The 16455-nt window shown below is 39.4% G+C and overlaps 1 protein-coding gene across 1 annotated transcript in view; it reads right to left on the bottom strand.

Annotated features, from left to right (window-relative positions):
- Positions 1 to 16455, bottom strand: part of clpb (ClpB family mitochondrial disaggregase) — a 34201-nt gene that overhangs the window by 11603 nt on the left and 6143 nt on the right. Inside the window, exons 4-7 of the mRNA XM_079246193.1 lie at positions 12091 to 12194; positions 10610 to 10738; positions 4234 to 4331; positions 2045 to 2159 (exon numbers count right to left, since the gene is read on the bottom strand). Of these exons, the coding sequence (XP_079102319.1) occupies positions 2045 to 2159; positions 4234 to 4331; positions 10610 to 10738; positions 12091 to 12194 (446 nt within the window). The remainder of the gene's footprint in view (positions 1 to 2044; positions 2160 to 4233; positions 4332 to 10609; positions 10739 to 12090; positions 12195 to 16455) is intronic.

Here is a 16455-nt window from a genome sequence, read left to right as displayed (position 1 = left end):
AAATGAATAATAAACTACTGCTCTTTCTGACAATTCATCAAGAAAATCATCCATTATTTCCTATTTTCTTTTGTTATTTTTCTTACCTTGAGTCTTAAAGATGATTAATCATGTGTACTGTTGTTACCGTCACCTTATTTAAACATTATATTCAGAATATTTTAAGTAAAATGTAAAAAAAAAGGAACAAAAAGAAAAAAAGAACCCAGGGCAAAGGACATGAGCTTCTGCTTGGTATCAGTGGAGATCAGAGATAAGCAATGGCTTATCAGTAAACATTTCCTGTGAATAACAGTCCCATTTCCTCTCGTACCACTCTCTTTTGCATGGACCGAGGGTTTACAGCAAGTCATCCTTTGACTTGCAGCATTTCTAATTCACGTTACGTTTATTCAACAAATAAATAAATAAAAAACGACAAAGTTTGAAGGAGAAATAGGGGAATTTAAACACATCTGACTATAATTTGAAGCAGTCCCTACACTTGCTGCTGTCGAAGCTAAAATGTCCAGCTACTGTCTTACTAATCAATAATAAAACCTATCACTAACAACTCATCAGCATCTGTTGTACATGTTATTTGCATTTGCAATTAAACAATTCAGCCCTTCCTCTCTGTTTATCCCTACATCCTTTCTCATTTGTCAACTCTTTATCTGGAATTTGTCCTTGTATTTCTTTCCTGGTCCATCTCTTCATCTCTAGATGTCCACTTCCCCTCTTTGTTCCTGCCAGAGTTTGACTGATGACTGCTCATTTTGCCTTTGATGAACACTGACAAACAGCTGACATGCTTATAGCTGCGCACCAGATAATGTGAGCTCCTGTAAATTTCTTTGCAGATTAATTTTTTGTACATAAGCCTCTTCCACTTCTGTTTTCCTATTCATGACAGTGTGTAATATATTCATTGTAATACTTCTCAGAGATCAATAAGCTTGTTTTTTTTATTTTTTTTAATCTCAGTGGTGATGTCTTTTACAGCTTTTAGGAATAATAACATTAATTCTTTTCCTTGCCAAAGACCGCAAGTCCTCCTGCCCCCTGATTTTCTTATAGTTTTGGGAATAAGTTAATTATTTTCACAAATCTAAACAGAAAATGTTCTACACTATAAAAATAACACACAGCTTCTCTGTGAGCTCAAGACCCATTTCTGAATTCTCACTTTACCTCCCTCATCTGCAGATCAATACAGCACATGGCCTCCATGGATGTCTGCTGCAATATCAGCTCTTTACTGTCTTCTGTGTTATTGTGCTCTAACTCACCCACCCTCCTCTTTTTGTTACTCTCTTCTTGCTCTCCGTCTTGCTGCCAACTCTCCAAGCTTTCTCGTTCACTTTTCCACCATCATCTCCCATCAGGGCTGCATTTAGTTTTGCACATTTTTTTTCAAACCGTTTCACATGACAGACATGCAAATAATTTTACATATCCACATCGGACTCAATGACAACAAACTTGAAGGAACGACAGATAAATACAAGGCTACAAAGTGCAAGTTTAAAAGGACAGAAGGGCAAAGTAGAGTTGGCGAGATGGACATCAAGGTGGCACAGAGAGACAGAGGAGAAAGAAGAGAGAGCTAAAAGCAGGGAAAGGCGGAAGGTGAAAAGCAAGAAGATGGACAGAAAAAGAGTAGGAGGGGTGTGGGGTCTGTAGTACGTCTCCACTCTCTGTAATCGTGTTAACTGGCGGCTCCAAGCCTGGCCCCTTCAGCTGTCACACACAAACACAGACACACACATGCACGCAGCACCTGTGCACGCCTGACAGACAGCTCATTCATCACAATTAACCAATTACAGCCTCCGCCGGTCTGTCTGAACCCGCCTACTGCTGCAGGGAAGGGAGGAGAACAGAAGGAAGGACGGAGAGTACTACAAAACAGAAATAGCATGAAAAATAAAGAAATGTGAAAAACCGAGGAAAGGACAGAGATCTAGGGTAAAGGCATGCACTTGAAATGTTTAAATTGGGTAATCACTGTGTGTGTCTCTCATGCATGAATGCATATATAACACTCTGTCCATTTGTGTACCTGAAGCCACAGTATTGATGGCACCCTCCTGTCCAATGATGTGCTCCTTCAGCCTCCTCTCCAGGGGGAACCTCCTCCTTTCCTCTGCTTCCCGTCGAGCTTGCAACTCCTTGAACTAACACAAGATTTTGAATAAATAAAAAAATAAAAATGAGGATACAACAAACAAACAAGACAGTCAAGGCATCTTAAAGAGGAAATAAAACCTTTCACAGAATATGGAGGACAAAGGCTAAAATAATTTGTGCTTTTCCCTCAGCATCAAAACTCAGCATTGGTCTGTCAATCATCAACTGTCTTTATTTTATACGTGTTTCAACATTACTACACTAGACGGTGAATTGGGGTTATAACAGGTCCAAAAATAAACATTATTATATTATAATCACAGAGCAGGGGAAAATAATACTACCTCTGACAAATTACTCAGAATTTCTTACAATACAGTTGTAAATTTACAGGAAAAGATGACTCAGATTTTTACTAAAAAGGTTCAAGGCTACTTTAGTAATAACCCACAAGTATATTTGTAGAAACAATATAATTTGGTACTGCATAACAAAACACACGCACACAGACAGGTACTTGATCGAGTAAAAGGTCAAAACAAAAACAAACAAAAAAAGTACGACAAAAAAAACTTAAATATTTTGAGATTCAGGTAGAAATTCATGAGAAAAAACTCATGGAAGAAGCCAATGTAAAAGGAAGCACTTTACACTCCGGGTAACTGACTGGTGGTGTAAGTGTTGCAGTGTCTAGTGCAGGAGATGACTGATGCTCAAGAAAACTACTAAAAAAAAAAAAAAGCATTAAAACATCTGTCAGATTTAATATCATATTGGAAAAAAAAGCATTCTTTTTTTTTCCCTATTTGTCCACATCTTCATTCCCAGTTCATCCAGTATCTGCCAGTTTAGAGCTTTCCTTTATGAAGCAGCTGTCCACCCTCTTGCCTTTTGTTCACCTATGACAACTGATTTCCTCCCTTCTGCTGAACTTGCTTCTATTTTTGTGGCTGTCTTTCCTTCCAATCTTCTTAAGTCTCTCTTCATTTTTTTTTCCTTTCTCTTGGTCACCACTGGACTCATTTATCCTCTCCTCTTTGTCTCTTTAGACTCCAGGTTTTTACCCTGCAGTGGAAGGAGGCTGTTTATTCTCTCTCTCCATCTTGCTTAGCTCCAGCATGCTGTCAAACCAGTAGATAACTACGGATAACTCGAATTTTATTTAAGAAAAAGCCAGACCCCACTTCTACCACTATGTTACAGTGAAATACTAAGAGCTGAGCAGTGAGGGGAAGGGTGTCAAAGGTTTATTCAGTTTTTAAAAAACTACGTGAAATTGTGGGATTAATAAATACCAGACAATTAAAAACCCAACATACAAATGAGCATAATGAATTTATAAAAAAGTGTCACTTAACTATTTTCTGTCATACAGCTTCACAACATTACACCAGAAGACAGGTTTCATAAAAAAGGAAAACCTTATAAACAGCTTCACAAACTAATAACAGCTATCACTTTTACCATCTCAAGAGAGCACTTACTGTAGAGCAGAGGTCACAGATAGACAGGAGGGGGAAAAAATCCTGCAAAAGGTGCGCATGGAAAGTCCTGTATTGTTTCCTTAACCTTAAAATACTTGACTGCTTCTGCTTGTAGCAATGTGAGTGATGACACTGCTGCATAAAAAAAACTGGCAAAGCATATTTCTCAGTTGGATTACATAAACACTGAACTCCATAAATGTTTCCTTCTGGCAGGAGGTAATATAAACCCATTCTCATCTTTTATCTGCAACTTTTATGTTTTTATGTTACTTTTTTATTTTTACTTTTATGTTTTGATGAAGCTGGAAAACAAAAGTAATTAATAACCAAGTTCTGTCCTTCAGCATGTTTTTAACCCCAGTTAACCTCTACCAGCTTTCACAACTTTAACGCTCAAAAGCACCTATCAGTCAGTGACCAGCCTCACATAGACCTCCTGAGGAGTGTGCGCCTGTGTGCATGATGGGAAGTAAATGACACAGATGCTGAGTAAATAGTGCCATGTCAGTCAAACCAGGCCTTAGGACATAAGTACAGAACACAATTTTTTTTCAATTGCTTGCAAATTCTGCAGATCTTTTAAAGAGTAAAATGTAAATAGACATTTCTGTCCATAGGAATAAAAGTGTCATACTTTGCCTTCCCACTCCTGCAGGACTGTGCTCACTTCTCCCTCCTTAGCGTAGGCCCGTGCTGTGTGTCCCAAGCTATTGGTCTGTAGTGGGTTGGCACCTGTATGTGAGAGGCACAAAAGTGTAGTACATTAGAGGAAAAACATGGTAAAGATCAACAAGTTTATGGTAAAATAAACTCACTTTTTTTTGTTGTTGTTAGTGGTTCAAAAAATAAGCATACACAGCCCCAGCAGGAGGGTCAAAACATCAATTGAGAAAGCAAGGTTAGAGGTTAAGAGGTCACATGGGTTCAATGGGTAGTATGGCTTTCTGCCGTAAAGCAGGAGGACCACGCAATGCCTCTGTAGGGGGTTTTATATCTGTAACGCGTGCCAATAACACACATCCGACCCCCAGAACTGCACACCAGCACCCTGGACTATTATACAGGATATGCACACTGCAGGTTCTTGCACCTTAACACAGCAGGAAGGGTCAAACACAGGATAATAATAGTTTAATGGGGTCATCGTTTGAATGCGGACCAAAACAATGTCACAGCATGGCTGAAGCGTGCCAGTGCTGGATGTTGATGGGCTTGTCAGCCAGGGTGCTTAACGGTGCCTTCTGTGCTCAACCCAAAAGATACTGTGATCCCTGAGCACTATAAAAACACTCCCTTACTTTACAGCTGACATCAGCATGTTGTGGCTTAAAGCCTTTGGCCAAGTTGGAAATCAGCCCCATGTTTACAATTTAGTGGCAAGCAATAATTTGATAATTCAGCTTCCTCACTGTCACTATGGAAGAGTTTTGTATGTTTCCTCAAGAATATTTTCCTTTTTAATCATCTTCAATGATAAAGTGTGGCATGTTATCTTGTGTTGATATAAATACAATCAAAATTGACTAAATGCATTTGCATGTCACAGTGTACATGCAACAGAGGTAACAGTGAGAAGGATGGGATTGTGGGAACTATGTTTGTAAAAGAAGATCTGGCAGACTGTCTTCATGACTTATTTTGTCATGATTTCCTACTATTATACAAAGTAAAAATGGCAAAAGCAGTTTTATAATGTAGTTCCTTAACCAAAGTTGAACGTGTGTAGAGTCTATCAGCAGTCCATGTTGCAACAGGGTGATAATGCTTGATGTAACATTGACATTTTGTAATTAACAAAGTGCAGTCAAAAAGTAAACAACCATGTGATGTAAAGGTAATGTGCTGTAGAAATCCTGTCTTTTCATTGCTCTGAAAGACACATCATTATAGGAGTTTGAATAATTTCTAGTTGCAAATATTTGCTCTTCTGTTAGAATTTCTCCCTGATTCTCCAACCCAAACTTTAAGTACTGCCTACTGTAGGTGTGGCAACTGATAGGTATTTCATAAAACCCCACAAAAAAAAAAACAAAAAACCTAAATATCCCTTCAGGTGAGAAACACGATGTTTTTTAATTCCGAATTAACAATTCAGAATGAACATCTTCTCCTACGAGTTTACATGAAAATAATAATTCCGAATGAAGGTTTACATGAAACTAAAAAAAAGAAAAAACTCAAATAACACGTCCTCACTTAGTTCCTCTTTAGAGCGGGAGGTTAGGAAGGGTTCTGACTGGACAGAAGGTACACGTGACGTATGATCCATACTGGAAAGATGCAAAGTTTGCTCCCTGCTTCTCGTCTTTTCAGTTGTAACATGTAAAAACTACATAAGTACCAGTTTCGCCACTATTTTTATTAAAATTATGAAGTACCAGCTCAACACGAGCATACTAGTTCACTTTTTGCAGCAACTGAGAAGGAGAAGAAAGATAGACCACCGAACACGGGAGGCAAAACAACGTGTGACATCGGGACAGGACAAGGTAACGAGCATGCGCAGAATGAAGAATTAACTTAGAGTGGAATAACGGTTTACATGACAGAGGAATGAAATAGTTTTGAATTAAAATGCAAATAAACCAGACACTTACATCGGAATTAAGTTTAATTCTGAATAGAAATTTGAATTAGGAATTAAGTCTTTACATGTTCATTTTTCATCACTTTAAAGCGGAATGAACTTTTATTCGGAATTAAACAGGAATTAAATCTCCCATGTAAACATAGCAATTCTGTCCTTTTTTGCCTTGATGAAACTTCTGTAAAAACTTTATTTAATATATCACGAAAGATGAAATTGACAGCATGGTTGACAGTGTCACTAAAGAACCTGCACACCCATCTGAAGTATGTCTTTAGGGGAAAAAAAGGCAGCTCAGTACAGGCCAAATACAAAGACAAAAATCCCTGCCATGATTGTTTGTCATTCAGTTTTTTATTTATACATAATGATAATTAATTTTAAAAAAACAGCTCAAAAGGTATATTGTACATTTACCATGAAAGAAGGTGGACTTCTAGGGGACACATCACAAAAGGTAAGTAGTTCTGATCAGGAAGGTGGTGAAGAGGAAGAAGCAACACAGTGTTCAGAGATATACAAACTGAGTGAGCAGCAAAATGGAATAAAATGACAAAATTATCAAGAAATACATTAACCTTATTATCCACCTATAGTCTCACAATCATGCTATTACTTAATTGGGGATGAGATTTACCATAAAACTCTCACAGACGTCCCCATGACCCTCACACCTTACTCTAGCCAGCATAACCTCAAATCTCCCCTCCCTGGATGAATTTCCCTATAATGTCTCTGATATATTTCCTATTATTTGCAATGATTTGGTGCCATGTTTCCTTACTGATCTCACAGTTATGGTCTTTCGGCCAGATTATTCTCAAACGATCACGTGTTGCTGACTGGGTAGATTGACCCTCTATACAATGTTGATGCCTTACAATTAAAAAGGTTTTCAAAAAAGTCAACAATTGGGTTGGACCATCCATCTGACTGAAACTTTCCAACTAAGCAACATCTAATTAGGAAATATTTCCAGAAATCTCTTGTCCAGCAAACTACTGTTTGGCTCCTGCCATGATTATTGATAAAACCCCAACTTTCCAGAGCAGCTTGCAAAGCTATCGATCCTGACAACAATACACCACTAACCCCCCATGAACATGAGAGAGGAAAGCAATAAAGTACCCTACAACACACACACACTGGACATAATAAATAGCATCATTTAGGGCTTTAATATCAGGCCAACCCTCTGGGCCATAGCACTTTATAACAGGATCGACACTAACTAAAGTCACACCAGTAGACACACACACATCCAAGCTGAACATTCTCACACAATCTCACACACTCTCATTCACACACACACACACACACACACACACACACACACACACACACACACACACACACACACACACACACACACACACACACACACACACACACACACACACACACACACACACAGTATCCCTTCATTAGGAGTGCTTTAGTTATGCCTATTAAGAGTCCCTTCTCTTTCCTATTTCCCCCTCCCTCTCTTTTACTGCAGCTGGTGGGAAAAAACCCCTGCTGGTCTTTATGCATGTGTGTGGGTCCTTGTATCCATTTTGTGTGCATCTGTGGGCATGTGTCTCTTTTCTGGCCTTCTACCACCTACTGAGATGGCCATTACTCAGTGCCCCTGGCCAAGGGCCTGGTGTGGGGCCTGGGGAGAAGCTAGAGAGCCATTGCAGGTAGGGAAAGGGATTGTGAGTTGTAGTAAAGCCTGAGGGTGGGCCTGGAGACTGTGATGGATGGAGGACACAAGCTGAGGTCCAGCTTGGGCCAAAAGAGCAGACCCAAGGCTGGAAGGCTAGAAGACTAACTTGAATGCACACAAACACAGGGGAAATAACAAGATACAAGACAGACACAATGTTATATACACATGAAGGGTGTACACTCACGAAAGGAGGACAATCAGAGAAGCAACACACATGAAACCACACAGACCTCCTGAAGAGGAGGAGGTTTACAAGATTTTTTTCATGAGGATGCAAAAAGAGCAAATCAATTTGAACATCAGCTTTGTCAGAAATGAAAAAACCAACATGCAAGTCTTTACTTATGCATTCAGATGTGATCACACATGCACATGGCCAACAATGTGTATGCTTGAAACTAAAGTAGGTGATATCATGACCGCTACTAGTCGGGATGGTGGCGCCAAGTCTGCAAAGGCCCTGTCACATAAGCAAAAACCAAATCTGTCATTGATCTGATTTTCTTAAAACAAATGTCTCTGCTTCGTGAAATTTCTTACCTTTTTAATTCAAAAATGCTTCTGCGGAACATTTGATTGAGTTAGATGAAGTGATTTGTTTAGGCATAGCAAGTGCTCACAGAAGCAGGGATAAGACAGGCAGAGAGAGCTTCAGATGCATCATCAATCATAAACATAAACAAGACATTAATACAAGTGTGTGTGTGTGTGTTTCAGGAGGTTTGGGGTGTTTTATAAAAAAAAAAAAAAAAGACTACTTTTACATTAAAGATATTAAAATAATACAGCTAAAAATACGTACAAGCTGAAACAGTGATATAAGGAGAACGAATGCAGACATGAATTTAAGAATATATATATTTTTTTTTTTATCTATCTATATATATCTATATCTATCTATCTATATATATCTATCTATATCTATATATCTATATATATCTATATATCTATCTATCTATCTATCTATAGCTATATCTATATCTATATATATATATATATCTATATATATATATATATATATATATATATATATATAGATGGATATATATCTACATGCACAAGGACACACACACATGTTGGGGCTGAGGAGTTACCCCAAGGGCATGTTCTGCGTGTGGGTCACAGTTCAACGAGGCCTGGCTTGTTTAAGAGCTGCTCGCCTGGAAACTGAAGGGGATACTCTGCCCCCAGGGTGTGTATGTGCATGTGTGCGTGTACTGGCGGAGCTGAGTCAACGACAGGTGCAAGTGTAATGGAGGCTGGGGAAGATGAACAAGTAATCAATTTTAGATTGGTTTTGTAATAATGTTTATATCAATTCTTAAGGAAGTGATGCATGGTACTCCTTTTAGAAATGATGGAGGTGATACCGTTTCTGGCTGAAAAGGCAGAATGAGAGCCATTCTGTTTTAACATTACACGCTGAATTTACAGCCCGTGTCATGTAAAACTGGGAACCCAGGATAAGATTTAAGTTCAGTTCATGAACAACATACTTATAATATCATCTGTTCTTTACCTTTCCAATAACAATCCAATTCTACAACAAATGGATTTTAAAATGAACAAAAATGATTTCTAACAGATAAATAAGGACAAGGCTGATCCCCCCCCCCCCCACACACACACACACCCTCGCAGCAAAATCCTTTGTTAGTAATGACACAAAGTCAGTAATGTACTTGTGATTAAAGGCCCTGTTTACGCAACAGCGCTGAGACAGTAAAATGTAAAAGTTTTTATTGTGTTTTAGCCTCTCGTTACACAGTTACAGAGTTTTGGTTGGATAAAACTGCAAAGATTTGACAACGGCCTCAAGAGTGAAATTTTCTTCCAACAAAAGGCACGTCCTGTTCGTGTAACCTGGAATTGGAATCTTTGGATGACTGTGACGTCTTTCACATTATCTTTCAGTCGTGCACTCAGACCCTGCTGAACCCACGAAAAGCAACAACAATTGCGGACCTCCGTGTTGTGTTGGTGCAGCTGCATGTGTTGAATTCATTTGGTGAAGCAAAACATTTATGCCGTCAGCACAGACACAGAACAACCTAATGCATCAAAACATGCATAGCATTTTAGCTAACGATCCTAAACTTAGCTGCTACGAGCTCCAACACTCCTTTCCAAAAACATTCAGAGCAGAGGGTTGTCAACACAAATCCGACTCATCATTAATATACGCTCTTCAACTATGTCAATCACACACCTACCCAGTAGATTTATAAAATAAGTTTTTTCAAATGTAAAAATATTTGCTGGCCTATTCCCAGGACAACACCTTAATGGAGACACTGACATGATAAACACTATTTACACAATGAATGCAGCTAAAACAAATTTATGATAACTGCTCAGTTAAATAAAAACAACTATCTAAGCAGGTGCCAAAAAATGTTCAGCATTTTGCAGCTTGGGCCTCATATTTATTTAGCCACACGAGGCGTATAAAACTGTCTTCCCTTTTTTAATGAAATATTAGGTGCACAAGATTGATCACTTTAGTGAAACAAAAGAAATCAATGACACATATTGAATGCGGGAACACAGATTTACCGACAAAATGTGATTGATGTCAATAAATTACTCCACTTTCATACCAAGGATAAATTTTTCATAGCTTATATAAAAATCTTAACTTTATGAGGTAATAAATGGACTCAAAAGGCAATCATTGGATGGCTTTATATAGATTGAAGAGCGGCTACGTACCAGCCTCTAGAAGCATGCGGACAGCACGTGGATCATCAGCCAATGTGGCGTAGTGAAGTGCAGTGCAACCCCGGAAACCAGCCCTGCTGCTGAGCCTGCTGCTGAATTCATCTTCTCTAGACACCAAAACTGTATGAAGAGGGACAAAGCAAACACAGTTAAAGACAGATATTCTTCTGCAGACCATCACGTTGACAGGTGGGGAGGAAAAAAGAACGTCACTGCTTGATGAATGTGTGAAACCTCCTCCTTTGAGTCCTAAATGCAGATTGAGTGGTTGTGACATGTATATGGAAAAAGCATACTCCCTGAAAAAGACAGACAAAAATTACTACATGGTAAACTACTATAAAGTATCATAAGTGCAGCTGTTTGAGCCTTTTACTGTGTATTCAGAGTTTTCTTTAATCTGTTGGTAACACTCCAGAGGAACTGCTTCAAAGTGATCCTTTTTGTTTCCAGGTTTTGTAATGCTGATCGTTCTCCTAGATTTTAGCTCAACTGTCTAGGAATAATATAAGTTGTATATTAGAGTGTCTTGTGTTGTACTCCTTTATAATAACAGAAATACTCTATCATTCTCTCCTTAGCTCTTTTTCATAACAACCCTCATCTTTGCCACTCCTCTATTATCTATTTTTATTTTTCTGCCTTCTTCCTCTCCTCCTCAGTGTCCATCAATTCCTTTCATCACTCTTGCTCCCTCCTCACTATCCACTTTCCCATCCCTATAACTTTGTCTCATCCATTTCCTGACTTCCTCTCCCTCGCTCGTCATCCCACCCATTTCCTCCAGCCCCTCCCTCTATCACCCCTAAACATCCATATCTTCATCAGACTCCTACATTTTCAACCTTCTTTTCATCCTTATTCTTTCAGTGCCTTCCCCTCATCTTCCTTCTTTTCTTCATCAGTCTTCCCCTCCCTTCATTCATCCCACTCTCTTTCTACTATCCCTCTGCACTGTGTATGTTTGTGTGTGTGAGATAGAGAGAAACACAGGGTGGGATAATCATAGCTAACCCAATAAAGCGTCACACAGACCCCCCTAGCCCATCCATCAGTGTGCGTCTGGGAAATGCTTCCCCACGCTACGCCAGCCCCACGTGGACCCAAACCTGACAGCCTTATAAATGTCTGCAATATACATATCCCATATAAATATGTCTGCAGAAACCCAACACAGACTGGAGGGTGGGGGAGAGCGTTTGTGTGTGTATATGTGTGTGTGTGCCAGCTCCATCATGCATGTATGCATCTGCGTGTATGACTGTCGCTTAGAAGAAAAGCAAATAAAAAATACATAAGTTGTCACAAAACGTACAAAATAAATAATACACAGGGAATCAAACATGCATAAAAGTAAAATGTTTATGCAAATAATAATGTCTCATAATATCTGCAAGTTTACGTGTGTAATAAAACCACCACACACACATACATAAACACAATTGGGAAAGAAGAATATATAGTTCTCACACCTTCCAGTGAATGGATGCCTTTCTCCCGTGAAGTGTCATAAACGTTGTTGAACTCGTCTCCGGCATTTGGGTCAGCGCCAGCTTCCAGCAGAACCTTCACTGCACTGGAAAGCAACAAAAGAAAGGGAAGCACAATTAAATCCATGCATAGGTGTGTGAGGAAACTGCATACCAGATGTTTTGGACCATATAATGTCTTGCACTCATATGGTGCCACAAAATGTAAATTCTCTTGGGCAAAAGAAGTTCATTTAAACTTTTCATAAAGCAAAGACTAATGATCCAAACTGTTTTCTCAGGTATTTTGCCAACTTTTTTCTTGACCAAACTAAAACCGATAGAAAACCATGTTCCTGACAAATTTGCAGCTTCAGTCCTGGCTGGTTAAAGATAATATAAGTTTAACGACCTCTGACATTATGATGAATATAAATGGAAATCCAGTGAGAGGTTCACTGTATGACATTTTATTGACATCTAGCAACACAAGTAGCAACCACATACTGACCCTGTACCCACCACCAAATATTTTTGGCTGTGAAAAAAAAATTCAAGGGCAATCTAAAGTCATATTTGGTTTTGTCTAGTTGAGGGCAATGCAAGTTATCGTTGGACATACACTGATCACTGTCAGCTTCTAAAAAGACCATTTGTCTTACTTTACACAGTTTTGAATATAAAGAAAATAGTGGGACAAATTTGCATATAAGATGATAAAACAGTGAAAAATGACCATTTAAAGTGAAGTTTAGAGTTCCTCCTTACATAGAAGACACTGACAAATAAGGACATTAAAAAATAAAACCTCTTACTGGTGAAGTGAGAAACACTATCCACAAAGACCTCATCCCACAGCCGACAGAGCCCAAAGGCTCTATTGTCGACATCTTCGTACCAGATTGGTTAAGAGCACCTTTGGTGGCACGAAGAGAACCTCCGCAATACAAAGTGGTCATAAAGCAATGGCTGACCATTTCACCCATGACCATTGCAGTAATTCATGGCTGAATTACCAGGAATCTCAGCCATGGTGACCATTCACCGTGGATGAAATGGTCATGGCTGACCATAACAGCCATGACCATTTCAGTAATTCTTAGCTGTGGATCCCTATAGGCCATGTAAACAGGTTAAAAATGTTCCTGGAGTCGTGTCATGATTTCCACCACTGTGGCAGGAACAAAAACTGTGTGGTAAAAGTTTGTCATTTAAGTTTATTTACAGACACACATACAATCCTAATCATTCTCTAAAAACATATGAAAATGTGTCACCCCATAAATATTCAATTGTCTGATCTTTAGATCTGCTACCGGAAGACATATGAATGCTGGAGTCCGACTTGCATGAGACTTGTCCCATTCATTTCCTCAAACATAACCTTGACCTTTTCACAAAGTTTCTTGCATCCTCACATCTTGAAAACAAACGGACGCAGAAGCAAACATCCAATTCATCAACTGGCCATGACACTTTCACCTGATTCACTTCCATCTATTCTGTCCCATTATGGTGGTTACACTCCAACGACCACTTCCCTCAGTCTTCTCCTTCACTCTACATTTGTCTGGCTTGTAAAACGTACATATGTGCGCATTGAAGGGGCAAGGGTCGGGCCCATTTCCGGCACAGCTTGGGGGTGGGGGGGTGGGGTCTCTGTGACGAAATGGGTATTTGTGTGTAGTCCTTCATTGGAGCGTACTGCCTTATAGAACAAACAGGACTACCTCGGCAACACCACTCACTGTGACCCAATACACATTCCAGGTACTGTCTCTCTGTCAACAGAAAAGAAACTTACCATCTACCACCATGAACATGAGCGTTGGCTTTGACACTGAGAGTACACACAAATACTAGTTTGCTGACTTCAAGAGAGAGGCCAAGGTGGCCGAAACATGAACTCTGCCAGAAAGCCACCGCTGCCATTAAGCCTGTGACTGTGTAATGCAGACTGGTGGGGAATTATGGATCATTCCTAGCTAAATGGTTATGGCAGTGGCCTGAAAGGATTTAAATGGAGCAAAATGATTGTTTATAAGAAGGTGGAGGTGGACTCCTTTTTGTGCACAACTACATTTGACAACATAGTAGGATACGGACTCGATAAAAAGAAACTGAACTTTAAATGACCACTGGCAGGTAATGACCTAAACACTTAATGAACAGTTTTGCAGATTCCAATTAGGTAAACTTCAGCATCTTGATGATATTGTCAATGTATTAATATATATGACAGTAATGAATACAATCAGTGATAAAGTTAAATATATATACAACTGTTCAAAGCCTAAAATTGTCGGCCAGCCACTGAATCTACTAATTTATATTTCAGAAGTTGGAAAATAATTACATTTTAGTGTTTCTAAAATAGCCTGACTTGTTAATATGATTATTAAATGATAATGTATAGACAGAATCCAGGTACCAATCACGGCTTTAGATTTCTCTTCATCTATAACTACAAAACAAATCTTTACCAGTTAAGGCACCAATCATTATCAGAGAATAGCTTCTGTGGGAGACCAGAGCTGAGAACATTCTGGCCAGGTCTTTGAGTCTGACCTTGCTAGGGGGTACAAAAGGACAAGGGGGAGGGTCCTCTTTTGTTACTGTATCACTGTGGCTAAGGGATGGCAGAGAGGCCCTGACCCATAAAGGGGCTCTCTTCTCACCCTTGCAAGTACTTCTACAAACACATCGAAGAATCCTATGAGACACACAAACTTAAACTAAGTTTGGTCACACGAGGATGAGCGGGTCGGTGTGAAGAAACGAGCCGGTTTGAAAGGGGTTAATGGTATAAGAAAGGTAAACACAAGGGGATAAAGAGAGAAAAACTCCAGAGAGGAGGAGACGAAGGACGAGGGGGGTATGAAAGGAGGGAAGCAAAGTTAAAAAGATGAAAGAGATGGAGATTTAATTATAAAGGACAGTACTAAAACTAATGAGGTTTGGAAAACAGTTTATAGTTTTACTAATCAACTGATGATCAAGTGGCTAACTTTATTTGGGACTTTTAGGAGAGCAGCAGCAGTAATTTGAGGCCAAACCGAAGAGATGCAAAGGTTAATTAGGTTAAACTCCAATTTTTTAGTAGTGGCAAAAAGTCAGAATTATAGACTTCCTTATAGATCTGAACTAAAATATAATCTGGAGAATGCAAGATTTACTGCTAAAGTAAAACCAAAAAGTGAGTTTAGGAGGTCAGTTATCCAGCTGCCCGACTGTACCCCTTCGACAGTCTAGTTAGTCTTAATTAAATCAAATAAAAGGCAAAGGCAGCTTTTTACTCAACAGGTGCATCATTTTGAGGTATCTTTTAGGCTTTCTTGGCTCTGGTCACCAAATGCAAAACCATTAATCCACCAGTACCATGAGTTGTAAATTGCCTCCTCTAACAGGAATGTCTAAATTCATGCTCAGCTGCATCACCGCTGGAGCTAGAACAGAGTTTGCAGAAAGGCTCAAAGACTGTTCAGCAGACATCCGCACCTCTCTGTTGTTAAACAGCTGTGGCCACCTCATATTTAACATCCTGATGTTACATCTGGTTGCTTCAACCTCTGTCTGAGCTTCCCCAGCAGGTGAGTGGTGTAAGTACAGGGTGTTAGTGGTGTTAGTTTCCTATCCGGCCCTAGAGGGAAGACAGGAAACAGACACTTCCATCTCCCTTTTTCTAAAATAGACACCTGAGCTGAACTGACCATCCATGTCTCTGACCACCTGGCCCAGACGCTGGACCTCCCTTGACCCTGCCACACCTGGGGTCAGATAGAAGGCAGGAAGCAGGCTTCTGTGCACTTGGTTAATTTCTAGTTTTATTTCAGCTAAGTAACCTGATTGGTCAAAATGTACACTGACAAGTTATCAGGGAACCAATCTCTCAGTCAAAGCATTTACAAGCTTAATTATTCCACTGCATTTACTCAAAATACCCTTTTTCCATTAAATTTGGAAAGAAATGTGATAAACTCTCTATCCAACTACCAAGGAAATATTATACTTAAAGAAAATTATTTAATCAAAACCAAGAAAAAGCCCTTAAAATGTTTTTCTGTCCCATCACAAGACACATATAAAGCATTAGGAACACAAAGAATATCCATATACAAGAACTGATGTCATTGAGCCAGACAGCTCATAATCACAACATGTTGTCCAGTGACCAAATCAGAACATTTCACCAGTCTAGCTAATCCCAGCTCCTAACCCATAATCCCACTTCATATCACTCTCTACTCTCACAAGCTTCCACCCCCCAAATGAGCCACTCATCCTCTGATTCCATCAACCCTCTGCTTTCCCTAATATCTACCTCACTCCCACCCAACGAGTCACTCAGCCGACAGGTCGGAACGGTCA

This window comes from Telmatherina bonti, assembly GCF_933228915.1.
Source record: "Telmatherina bonti genome assembly, chromosome: 9".
Classification (NCBI taxonomy): domain Eukaryota; kingdom Metazoa; phylum Chordata; class Actinopteri; order Atheriniformes; family Telmatherinidae; genus Telmatherina; species Telmatherina bonti.
The sequence above is the reverse complement of the archived record's forward strand: the minus strand, read 5'-3'. Positions and strand labels throughout refer to the sequence as shown.